Raw genomic sequence first — 13,302 nt, forward strand, 5'->3', positions numbered from 1 at the left:
AAATATATAGATTCAAAAGTAAATTATAAGATTTGTGAGTCAATTGTTCGAAACAATTGTAAATAATAGTTTATATTTAACAACCAAGTTTTTTTTTAGCATTTTAGGAAGTACAATGATGAGTTTCCAACAAAACTAACTATACACACAATGATTTGATTAGAAAGGTTATTGTATTTGCTAGATTAAGCGATACATTCCAAAATCTTTGAAAATACGCTTTTTTTAGCTAATTCCAAAAACAAAAATCTTACCAATAATAGTTCACATTTCACATAAACAATATAATAAATCCAAAATTCATAATTTTCTTTTTGTAAAAGATTTACTTCTTGTGCAATCGAGACTCTGGGGTGTTATGTCCCAAAGGAGATAATGCTTGCCTTGGTGAACCCGATTCAATGAAGTCAATTTTCTTCTCAATTGGACTATTTTCTCTTGGACTACATTTCCTTTTATTATTCTGCACAAAAATTCACATGAAAAATCAGTTTTTTTTCTTGTAAATTAAAATGTTTTTTATATTTACCTTTAAGGATGCACTACTAATCTTTCCACCAGAATCATTATTCACTTGTCTTTCTTTTTGGATTAGCTTCATCAATCTCCTATTTTCTTTATCCAAAATGTCATTTTCTTCATACAAGACTTTAACCTATTATGCATACCCAAGTTTCATTAGTCAAAGAAAGTCAAACACACACACACACACACATATACACATACACATATAGTCATATACAAACATACACACACCTCTTCTTCTGCTGTTGTGAGGTTATTCATTAAATGATCCTTTTCTTGCAGCAGTATCTTCACCTCAGAAGCAAGTGCTAAAACCTTTTGTGTTGAGGGCTTCAAGCTACATTTAGACAATACAAATTTTGGTAAATTTACTTGAAATTTCTCCAAGAAAAGTTTCAGATTTGAAAACATTACCTTTCCCACATTTGTAGCATCTTTTGACACACTTCAACCCCACTATTTGCCTCTAAGAAAGAATGTGCAGTTGATGGAATGTTGTCTTTGGTAATCAAAGTTGATAGCAATGTATCAACAAGAAAATGTTCTGAAGATGCAGTTTTTGTCACTTCACTAACCTTCAATTAAGTAAAACAATGATATAAATGTTAATCAACCTTTAAATAAATAGCATCTTATGTTCAGATGAAAAGATGAATTACTTGTTGGGTCTCTGATTGATGCTTATAGAACTGGAGTTCTTCAGACAATTTACTTAATTGATCTTCCAAATCATGAACACGAGACTCTGCCTCCTTAGCTCTGTTGTCTGCCTCGTTCCCAAAGTCCATTAAAGCTTCTCGATCATGGTCATACAATGAACATTCCTTCTCCCACTTCTTACACTGATTTAACAAATTAGAACATTCTGCAGCCAGTTTTTGATTCTCTTCTACGAATTTCTTTACAGCAAGTGCATTCAGACTCGATTCAACCTACATACAATTCAAGGGAAGAAAATCTAATAAATAATCCAAAAAGTTTCTCTTTGGTTTCACTCTATGCCATGTTGCTAAACTGAAGACTTCTACGCCATGTAAATAATGAACATAAAAAGTGTAATTCAAACCCTAAATCCTAATTACGCAGTTCATAAGAAGCTTGTGAAATTGAAAGCAGCATTTACAGTAAGGAATTTTCAGGTGTTAAATGTAAAGAAGAATACAAACCCTAACACGTTCGATGGTTTCATCTTTCTCTTTCAATTTGGATTTCAAATACAAATACTGATCGCGAAGCTGCCTTTGTGTTTCTTCTGAAAATCGAAGCTTTAACTCAAGAGTATGTGTAGATACAGGAAGACCGAGTGAATACTCTATAGATTCACGAATGTAGTCATCAGTTTCTTGTGGAAGATCCATTCTCGAGTTCCCCGTCAGTGAAATCGTGTTTGTGTTAGTGCTTTGAACACCCCTGATTTAATGAAACCGAAGAAACAAACCCTAGATCGCTTTTTCGTGTATAGATCCACACACACAACACACAATTAGGGAGAGATTGAGAGGATTTGGTCTGAAGGGAGAGTGGGAGAATAGGGTTTATTTGAAATTGGGGGAGAGCCGTTAGAAAAAGGGGCAGATGTCGAAGTGGGTGTGAGCACTTTTAGCGTTTTGAAAATATTTACGATTCCTTCCCTTCTATTTGACAACATGTGTAAATCTTTCCCTTTTTAGGAAAACATCTACAAATGCCCCCACACAAGTTTATAAGGAAAAGCTTTTGTAGTTTATCACTGACAAAATTGCAGCAATGGTCCCTTTGATTTGCAGATTTCTTTAGGTAAGGTCCAAAAAATAGTTTACTCGTAAAAAAAAATCATTTTTTTTGTGGTTTGAGTGTGGAATTAGTCCCTAAAACTAACATTCGTTAGTTTGCTCTGTTAAATCTGTTTAAATGACTCTTTTGCCCTCTATTTTTATAATTCTATTAATTATATTATATTAGTAATATTAATTAAAAAATATTCTTACAAATTATTAACCTAATAAATTCCTAGCCCCAATACATACTCTCTTCCCCCTATCTACTTCGTCGAGCAGAGCCTCCCACCCCCATTTCGTCTTCCTCCTCCAGTAACCTGACAATACTTGTGGTCTTCATCATCTCCGCTAAACACCTTTTTCTCACCCATCCTACCACACGTCCCCAACTATCTATCTATCATCTCCCTATTATCCCACCACTCCTACTGGTTATCCCACCATCGCCGCCGACCAGGGATCACGATCGATGCCAAAGGCTGATGATCGAGAATGGAACAACCCAAGTGATCCCTAAATAACCACAACCTCATTCTCTTACCGACCACACCCTTACCTACCGTCGATGAAGCACCACCATCGCCACTTCAGTGCTGTCATCGCCATTGAAAGAAGTAATTCCCGTACAAGATTTGCAATACCAAGAAGGTTGGCATCTCCTATAAGGCGAATACAAATCGGACGGTCAAATTCCCTTTCTCTTCGTCTTTGTTCATCCCTTCCTCATGCAAAACTTACCTTTCTGCGACTTCACCTAATTTTACGTTTCTTCATTCATGAAAAAAAAAACGAAGCAATATCAGTTCTGCATCTTATGGAACACCCATGTTGTATGTTTGGTATGTGGTACTGTAGGGAACTCATTAAGCCTTATGCTTACACTTTTTGTTTATGGTTTTAGGTACTTCCGATATGAAAGAAAAAGGCCCGGTGTGATAGCACAACATCCTCCCTCATGATTTCCGCACTTTTTGGATATTTGTACTCTGATATTTTGATATTGTATTTGGTGATTGGCTTGGAGATATTTGGTGTATGAAACTATTGGTTTTAAAAATGAAAAATTCTATCACTGTTTTTGGGTTATTACAAGTTGGTATCAGAGCCTTGGTTTGAGGGATTCGGGCACACTCCCGGGTGTGTGAGAACTCAACTGAGGAAATGATATCTTTTCAAAAGAAAATATAATTTATTAAAATATTTTCACTAAGAAAAGGGGGGGGGGGGGTGCGATACATGCAATCAGCCGAACTCAAGTAAGTGGTTCCCAAAATACCCATACCCATATGTTATAATTAATATGCCTGATATCTGAATTGCATGCTAGAATAGGGCTAAGGATACCTTCAGGAATCATATGATATAATTGCCTGATTTTTGTGATGTCTTATAGCCTACGAGAATTGGATGTTATGTGTTATTTGGAGTTGATATCGACTCAGTTATTTGCTAAGTGTATGCTTTAAAAATTGTATATGATTAGGTTCATATAGCCATAGAATGATCGGTTTAGCCTCATTTCCTGTTCTTTATTTGGTTGTGGATTTAGGGTAGAATCATTATTCAACATTTTGTAACACTTTGTTTCGTTTAACTAATATTTTTAGGGCATTCCAACCAAAAGGTTGTGGGCTAGGGGTAATCCAACCAGGTGGTTGTGGACCCGTTATGTATTGGGCAAGCCAACCGAAAGGTTGTGGGCTAGGGGTAATCCAACCGGGAGGTTGTGGACCCAATATGTATTGGCAATCCAACAGAAAGGTTGTGGGCCTAGGGTAATCCAACCCGTGATTTTTCTAGTCATGTGTTTGTGTAGTGGTACTTTGGGGGAACGCACTAAGCTTTGGCTTACAGTTTTTAGTTTATGCTTTCAGGTACTTCCGGGGATCGTGGGAAGGCAAAGGCGTGATCGTACACAACTTCCTGTTTTATGTCATTGGGTCTTGGAAGAAACTCTGATTTGAAATAAAGCTTTTGAAACAATGACTATTTTTGTAAGCAATGTTTATGAATGGTTTATTTTGAAAATTTTAAATATATTGTGATTTTTGAGTGTTACAAGTTGGTATCAGAGCCTTGGTTTGAGAGAATTGGACGAGCATATGTGTGAATCCAGACTTAAACTAGGGAACTACAAAAGTTTTTAAAATTATTTTCAAAAAATTATTTTCAAAAGTAAACAAGGAAAGAAGCGATGTTTACGATCAGCCGGAACAATAATGTATATCCCAAATTACCCACACTGTTATTTGCTAGTATGTTATGATAGAACATCATGCTAGTGATAGGCTAGGAATCTTCAGGAATTGCATGATAGAATTGCCTGATAATTGATGCCTGATAGCCTAGGGTTTCTTTCTTGTATGGAACTAACATCATTACTATACTTTCTTAGTGTATGCATCATAGTTGTACATAACTAAGATTCTATAGCCTGACAATGTTTGGTTTAACCTTATTTCCTGTTCTTGTATGACGAAGGGTTTAGGGTAGAATTAGGTATTCGACTGTCCATAGGATCCAGTGTTATGTATTATTAGCATACACGAGTGTTGCAGGGTTGGTGGAAGTTTCATGGATGATTTATGTGGGGTCAACTAACCAGTTGAGGAATGTCTAGCCTTTCTCTAAGAAGTGAGAATAAGATGTATGCGTATTCTAGTGTGTGCTTTTAGGGTTGTTGTGGTGATATTCTTTAGTGCGGTTGCCACGCTGTTTAGCAGGTGTTGGAAGTACTATTATGAGTAGGTGACTTAGAGGACTCGGGATGATTCTTGAGGAAAGTATTGATAGGCGTGGAAGGTAGTATTAGGCCCATACTACTGGAAGCATAGGATCCATACTCGAATCGAGGGAAGTCACAAGGATTCTAAGGAGCTGGTTGAGGGAGATGGCATGGTAGGTAACATGATTCGTGACAACGTTACTATATCTTCCGATATTTTGGTTATGGTTGTTCAGGATGAGGATGGGTCTGGTGGTTTTTGGGCCTTAGTAGCCATGACAGTTTGGGTTTGAATGGTACAAACCTAGGTAAGTTAGTTGATTTGAGGTCTCGAGGGCCTTGCTCGATGGTAGTGCCAGTTGAGTCGCGGGACTCAAGAAAGAAACGATTGTTATGATCGGCTCAAGGATTGCAACTAGAGGCTGAGTGATTGGCAGTATGGCAGTGTGGGAATGCACAAGAGGATTTTTGTGGATTGGTTGCCTTGATATGCGTTCAAGGGTCTGTTTTCTTTGAATATTGGCAGGTCAGGTACCAGATTGATGGTTGGGGAATTGTGGTCGAGGTAAGTGGTAATCCATTGGTTTCGGGATGGAAAATCGGTGCTATGAATGGACTGTCAGAATTATTGCTTGTGCATCTACGCGGGGTTTTCAATGTTAGAAGAGGTTATGATTGGAAATTTTTGAGGTCTTCATCTGAGATTCTGAATCTCTTAGGGTTTGCTTGGTTCTTATCTGGAAGATTATATTGTGAGTGTTATATATTCCACGAGTCAGGGACGGTTTGTACCTGGTTGAGCAGGTTTGAGATATGGTTTGGTTACAACACTAGTGGGTGGTAATTCGAACCCTATGTGGGGGAGAACTGAGTATCCTTCTTAGAGGATCATTGATCCGTTCGAGTCAATGGTGTCGGATGAATGGTACATAGGGATCTGTGGTTCGGGTATGTGAGACCTTGTTTCAAGATTTGGTTAAGTCAGGGGTGTAGAGCAGGTTGTTATCAATGTATGTGTTCGGGGATACAAGTGTCGCATTCATGGCAAGAAGCTATTGGACAAGGAGCTCGTTGTAGCCAGTGGTTCCTTTCGGGAACGTCGAGGAATAGGTCAGGAGGCGTTGGGCACTCTGGTTGAGTATTTATCGTTGAGGGATTTGTCAGCTTGTTATATAGATTGATATCTATAGTTTGGGATGGACAGTTGCTGTTTGGACGATCAGTTTCAGAGTTTGGTATGTTTAGTTCTGCATGGGATTCGTTGCATAGTGTATAGGATTGTTGGATTAGTCGCAATGTATTCTCGATCGTTGGTCATTCATTGATCATCAATACCAGAGGTTCCTTGGAAGTTTTATCGAGCTAGTGGCGTGATGGTAGGATCTGTTTGGTTTCAATCAAGGTGTCAAATCTTAGTTCGACCATCCACGAGAATGCTTTTGTTAGCGGTGGAGGTTTGTCATTTCGGTTAGATCTACTGGTACTACACCCTATCCGTAAGGTTGTGAGAAAGGAGTATTGCAGTAGATCTAGGTTTGGTTATGGGATTCTCTTGAGGGCATGTATGGAGATAAGTTCATTAGATATTGTCGTGAGGGGTGTATGTGGGTTGGAAAAGATAGCAATGGAGCACTTGGTTCGAATTATATGGTTGGTTTTTTTATTTGGGTTATATCCTTTGAATTGGAACAAGAATGCAACCACCTATCTCATTCTTTGGATGTGTGCGACCATGTTTCCCCCTAAATTTTGCATTAGTAACATCATGCGTTGTGGAGGGAATTATGCATGATAAAAAGGTATGGTCTGGGTTATGTTCGGTTAACGTCGAAAGGAATGTTGAATGGGTTTTTGCATGACAGTGGGTTGATGGTTGAGAATCTTTAGACCCAGTGGCGCTCGTCGTGAGTCTTCAGGCTTGTAATGGAACAACAACAAGAACGGTGTAGTACCATGAGCTTATCGTTTTAGTGGTTAGAATGTGTCACGATGTATCGTGAACCAGTAGTTGTATGATTCTTGTGGGCGAGACCCAATATTCATTTGGTTGAGACTCTTAGGTCTCAGATCGTTAGTCTTATTGGCATGGTTGGATGATAATGCATTGTTTTTGGGAGTCGGGAGACTTTGTGACCAGCTGGTTTGGATCATGTGGTCAGAAAAAGTTATTTAGAATGATATATTATTTGTGCACCGAAAGTCGCTTAGTGAATGGTTGCTATAGTGGACCCCGTCTTCTTGTGGGCGGTCTATTAGGAGTTTTGTTTCCAGTATGAGGAGTTGGTTCTGAAATCTCAAGTTACGAAGTTCGTTGTAGAATGTCTCGAGTGATTTGTCAGGCAGAGGTACACTCGAACTGATGAGGGATTTCGATGCAACGTGCAAATTCTTGGATTGACCATCCTTATGCCCGTGGGGGCAGCGGGTTGGTGATGACTTGTTAGGAAGTTAAGAGTATATTTAAAGTTTTTGGGTGGAATTTGTGAACAATATGTTTTGAGTATCCTTTCCGCATGAGTTTGGTGGTGTTCCTAGTCAAGGACTAGGGTTGGGTACAACAAATAGACGAACATCAGTCCTAGAGTGTGGTTTCTGAAGTTTAGAACTGATGGGTTCCCGGTCCCAGGAAGTAAATTGATAGAGTTGGTTGGTAGTTGTAGTCTTGAGAGTTCCTCGGTTTAGTGATTTTCGCTGTGAGATGTTATTGCAGAGTGAGTTAGTGTTGTAGTTGGGTATTTTCAAGTGACTGGGTTGTTGTTGGCAACGGAAAGGTTCCGAGAGGCCTCGAGAACCCTTTTGTGGATGCATTAAAGGAGTTGTGTGAGAGTTGTCTTCTATAATTTAGCCAAGATGGATTTCGAGGACGAAATCTAATTCAAGTGGGGGAGAATTGTAACACTTTGTTTCGTTTAACTAATATTTTTAGCGGAATAATCAAATATTAATGGGAGGATCATTGGGGTTTTAATTTTAAGAAGGTAATATCAAGATTTTGTCATCTTATAGTCAAGTTATTATCTAAATAAATAAGTAAGGGATAATAATAATATTATTATTAATAATAATATATTTTAATGACCTTATTGGAGGAAAAATGAATTTTGAGGGGCTGTTGGTTCAATTTAGAAACTTAATTCTTAGCATAACTAAAGTTAGAGTATTTGCGTATAAGGCTGGAAAGTCGCCGGGGGGGGGGGTCTTCTAATTTAAGAAACCAATTTGTCTGTTCCCTTCCTCCAGACACAGCGTGAGGGACCACCACGATTTCGTTTGGGGCATGCACCTTGCATCTTGATTGAATGTGGATGTGATTCCTGGTTATATATTTACTTAGACATCAGGATTTTAGGGTGAGATTAAGAGCGCCTTTTAGGGCCATCAAGAGAGAGTGTGGTGTGTGTTAACCTCCCGTTCTCTCATGTATATCCCGATAGCAATAGTCATCGTGTCCGACAAGTTTTATTTGAAGATCGAGTGTTCTTTGGCGTCAATGGCAGTCTTTAGTGAAGCAGCTTCGACAGAACCATTCAACGAATGAAGTGAGGTCTAGCCTGTCCGATTCTCTAGCGAGCTTCTGGATCGAGTTCCAACAACAACAATGTCCGGTGACGGGTTCTGTTCTGGATCTACGGCATGTGGTTGGTTTGTATCTCCTATAGGCCAAAGAAAAGAGATACCAGGAAGAAGATGGGTGAGCTTGAAACTCCAATGGAGGGGATATGTCTCAACTAGGTTCATGGGAGTGGCTGACTTTTGCTTCCGGAGATAGTTTTGGACTATCGGAAAGGAAGCAGACCTCACCGCTGAAGAAGTCTTGGTCGGAGTCAGTTGTGTCGCCGGAAAGTGGACAAACATATGGCGCTTTTGGTGCTTTGAAGATAAAATTCGCAGGTAAGCCTTCTTATTTGGCTTGCTGTAAGCTCAATTAGGTTCGATTATGCTTTTGGGCCAATTCTTTGAATTTTACATTATTGGGTTACTCTCTATTTTGGGCTTAATCTAAGCAAGTTCATGGTCTAGTACCTCATTCAGTCTCAAGGAACTGGTGACCCAGAACTCAAGAAGGAGTAAGAAGAAGTCCAAAGAACTTAAGAACAAGTGGGAAGGAACCACCGTGGGGAAAATCTAGTCAGCCCTTGTGGAAGGGAAGAGAGGAAAGGAAGCCTTGTGAGAGATCACCCACTCCACCAAGGGGATACTTGGGAAGATTCCCCTTGTGCAGTAGCTTTGGACTTCATCATCTAGGAAAATGTGAGGAGTTTAGGTGTAACAATTTCGAAAACCTTGGACACATTGCAAACGTTTCCAGAAGTCAACCTGTAACACCCTCTTTCGAATCGTTTCCTAATTCGGGACCGTGACCCGAAGATCAGTTATCATAAGGCTATGGGCCTTGGGGAAGGAGAAATTTAGACCCCCTTGGATGTGGACAATGTAGATTAGGTGATTCGAGAGTTCAGTTTATGTTTTGGAGACCAAGGGGGTTTTCAGCGGTTTGAGGTGTGTTTCCTTCACTGTATCCGTGGGTCGAACGCACCAATTCCGACCCACTAGATTATGTTTATGGTATGATGTTTGTATTCATGACAATTACTTGTTATGCATGTATCTGCTTGATGTTTCTGTAACTCTTATTGTTATGATTATATTGTTGGGTTTTGAGCATTCTAACACTCCTAAGTGTACATGCAAACCTAAATACCTTGGATCTATGTTTTCTCTATTATACATGCAAATATGATTATTCCAAGGTATTACCCTATCTAGCATACAATCTTTGATACTTGGGTAATAAAAACAAGTTAGAAGACATACCTTTTTATGTAGCTTGATTCCTTGATGCTTAAGAGCCGAGTGCCCCAAGTGTGACACCTCAAATGGTTCATACAACATCAAATGCACTTGGAATAACTTAGAGAGAGATGAACACTTCATGAAATCGGCTAACCCTCACCATTTCTTCATAGTCTCACATGGTTGCCTCATGGTTACCCATTTTGACAAGAATAAGATACTTATATAGTTTGTCACAATTAGGGTTACACCATGTAAACCCTAATTGTCATGGACTTTCATTTCCATGATCCATGGGTACAAAAACACCATGGAGCATCCTATAGGTTTTAACCCAACTTGATAATCCATGGAGCATTAGCCCACTATACAAGTATGGATGATTTACACAATCAACTCATATATTTAATTAGTCTCCTTTCGACCACTTAATTAATTCCAAATTAATTCTTGATCAATACTAATTAAATAATCTTATTAATATATTAGAACTTATAATATATTACCAAACCTTAAGTGTTATTTCTCTCATTTTAGTCTATCCAAATGTATGATGCCATGCAACCCAAATGGACCATGCCGAGTCGGGTCAAGTACATACCAAATATAGTTATGGACTTAGACACTAATCCAACAGTCTCCCACTTGGATAAGTCTAAAACTATTATTGAGTATGACTTCAAGAACCGACTGGCAATCGTAGCTCTTTAAGCCGCTGCCGAACTCTGACGTTGTAACTGAACTCTGATCTCGTCAATGACTTTTCCATTAGATAAGGGACCATATATTCTTCCATTCTAGATATCATATGGACTGAGACATGGATTAATAATCATTCTCTCTGTCCATTTGTTGTTTCTCGATTTCCGATTTATGACGACTGACTAATTGAACAAATCAAATCAGTCCAGGCCCGGCCGAGCACTTACATTTGTCATCACTAAATCATCGAGGGCCCCACAAATATCGCTTTTATCCCGAAGGTAAAAGGAATGGATAAACTTCGACTCATATGGATTGTTCTACTACTTGTTGAATCATACACAAAAGCACGTTTTATAACATCGAGTTACCAATGCGTTTTCGCCCAATCAATGTACAACCAACTCATAGTAACAACTTATATCTCTAGGTTTGAAGAATATAAGATATTATCGTCTCATGATCACTCGTGATAAAATCCATGAAGTGATTCAAATGAGCGCGGGTTGAATCCAATACTCAGAACTTATGAGCACTCATGAGTGTTGTAGCACCTCTTTGCTATGTCCAACATCTTAGACATCTACAAGTCAACTCATGACAGTCTTGATTCATATCTACTTCCAACATATGACCGACTGTGGATGGTTTGAATAACTTAGTCATTCGGGAAGAGTGACCTAGTTTATTCTGGAAGTCAAAACATGCAAAAATGAAACACAAGAATAATTGAATCTAGTATGGTATCAAAACCTATGAATATAAATATAACACTTTTTATTTATCACCATACTGATTACTCATTATTCATTGTTTCGGTTTTATCAACTTTATACTTGAATTAAAAACACTAGTTGTCCCATGCTCCAAGAATGTACACTATGTTCTTCTAAACAATAGCTTTGCCATACACCAAGTATGCACTCTATGTTTGTCTATGATCCTTACTTTGTGAACTAGATCGATTGAACATAATTTCAATGATTCTCTTTTCATACTCCCAAATCCTTATCGAAAATTTAAGAATTCCAAATTCCTATCATTTACCGAACTCTGTTAGATTTTAAACTTATATGCATTGATCCTCTTGTAATGATTATGCACAAAGTCACAAAGACTTGTCAACAGACATTACAGAGTATTCCAATGGAGATCAACTCCATGGAAACATCCTTCTTGCATTAAGTTTTTCTAATCTTACACAAAATGAATAACTTCCACCTATGGAAACATTTCCATATTCCCATTTTGACTATCACTTCTGAACAAGAGTTTCCTCTGATTTCTGTACAAGAGTTGCCTCTTTTCAGAATATGTCAATATGGTCCTTCCAAAATTTAACATTATACTTCCAACTGTCCCTGAGCAACCAATCTTTGGAAAACCTTAGATTGTCCTCGACAATTGCTTAATCAGTTTAGTCATATCCAATTCTAGACTTTTCCCCTCTTAATGCCCTGAGCATTTGGAAAATTTAGAAAGGATGAATATTATAGCACATGCAATCGATCCTATATCCGAAGCATATAGGACACGATTCATGATGTCTCACATAAAGACATGATACTAGACCAGTCCTTTTGCTATAATATTTCTATTTGCCAAGTTCTCATAATTCAGATTATGAAAAGGGATGCCGTAATCATAATCGAATTTTAGAACGCAAATAATGGAATCATATATAGAATTTCCTTATGTTGAGCCATTCCAACACAAAATCCATATATATCCTTGACTAAAGATGATTAAAACCTCAATCTAAGCTTTTAGAATTGAAATGAAGTACAATTTCCTCTCCCTTAATTATAGCAAAACAACTTTTCAACCCCTGCAACTTCACGAATTGAAACTTTTGTTTTCTATAATTAATATTGCTAACTTGCAACACTTATCATAATTATCATGCTCCCACTAACATGAAAATTATTAGCATAACACTTATGCTCACATTAGCTTTGACATGTATCCAGAAATTAGCTGGACTTCTAGAAATCAATACTTTATTGACTTTCTTACCAAAGTTCAGATTTCTGATACGAGATTTCTTTGATAAGACTTTATCAAAAAACATACACCTTATCTTATATAGCTCACAAGTGTGTCTAAAAAATTTTAGAACTATTAAAAGGGATGCCGTAATAATAGTCTCGATTGTTTAGATTTTTGCCATTTCTCATAAGTCCATGTTAGTGTGCCGGTTAACCACGCATGCTCCACTAACGACTTTGAGAATGCAAAGATCACAATTGCTATCTTACTTAAAAACTACTTGGTGGAAGTGTTTCCTCACCATCATTTTCATGAATCGGAGAGAAACTTTATGAACCTTAGATTTTATGGTGTATGTGTTCTTATCCACGTGAATTTGTCAAAACCATAATCACAAGACTAGGTTAGTGACAAATCCAAACTCATATGGATTGAACTTGTGCAATCTTAACTTCTTGCCACCTGGCAGTACAGGGCCTGCCATTGCTTCCAAGTAGTTATGCAAACAATTGAGAACATGTAGGACTCAAATGTCAACTTTACTGGAATGGGCACAGAAATGTCAACACAATAGGTTATAAACCTCAAGTTGTGTGCTAATGATTAACAATAGGTTTACTCTTGATTAGTTCTTGAAACTATTTAAGATCTTTAAGAATCCTACTGTCCTTTTGACATATAAGATTCTCTTGCCAAATATTCAAGAGATAGTGCGGATTCTTTATCAAGACAAACACTTCACACAATTGGCCTTAGTTGGTCTTTGTTTTATCCAAAACATCACAACTTCCCAATTTTCAAATGTACAAG

At 37.9% G+C, this 13,302-nt stretch overlaps 1 protein-coding gene across 1 annotated transcript; it reads right to left on the reverse strand.

Annotated features, from left to right (window-relative positions):
- Positions 1-207: 207 nt before the first annotated feature.
- LOC145120287 (uncharacterized) lies at positions 208-2,080 on the reverse strand. Its single transcript, XM_079056106.1, has 6 exons — positions 1,692-2,080; positions 1,185-1,457; positions 940-1,100; positions 757-862; positions 530-655; positions 208-463 (listed from the first exon to the last, which is right to left on the reverse strand). Exons 1-6 carry the CDS (start codon positions 1,881-1,883, stop codon positions 326-328), a joined length of 996 nt encoding a protein of 331 aa, XP_078912232.1. The 5' UTR covers positions 1,884-2,080; the 3' UTR covers positions 208-325.
- Between the last annotated feature and the right edge of the window lie 11,222 nt (positions 2,081-13,302).

The sequence above is a fragment of the Lactuca virosa genome, chromosome 6, assembly GCF_052849685.1.
Source record: "Lactuca virosa cultivar CGN04683 chromosome 6, Lactuca_virosa_CGN04683_v6, whole genome shotgun sequence".
Classification (NCBI taxonomy): domain Eukaryota; kingdom Viridiplantae; phylum Streptophyta; class Magnoliopsida; order Asterales; family Asteraceae; genus Lactuca; species Lactuca virosa.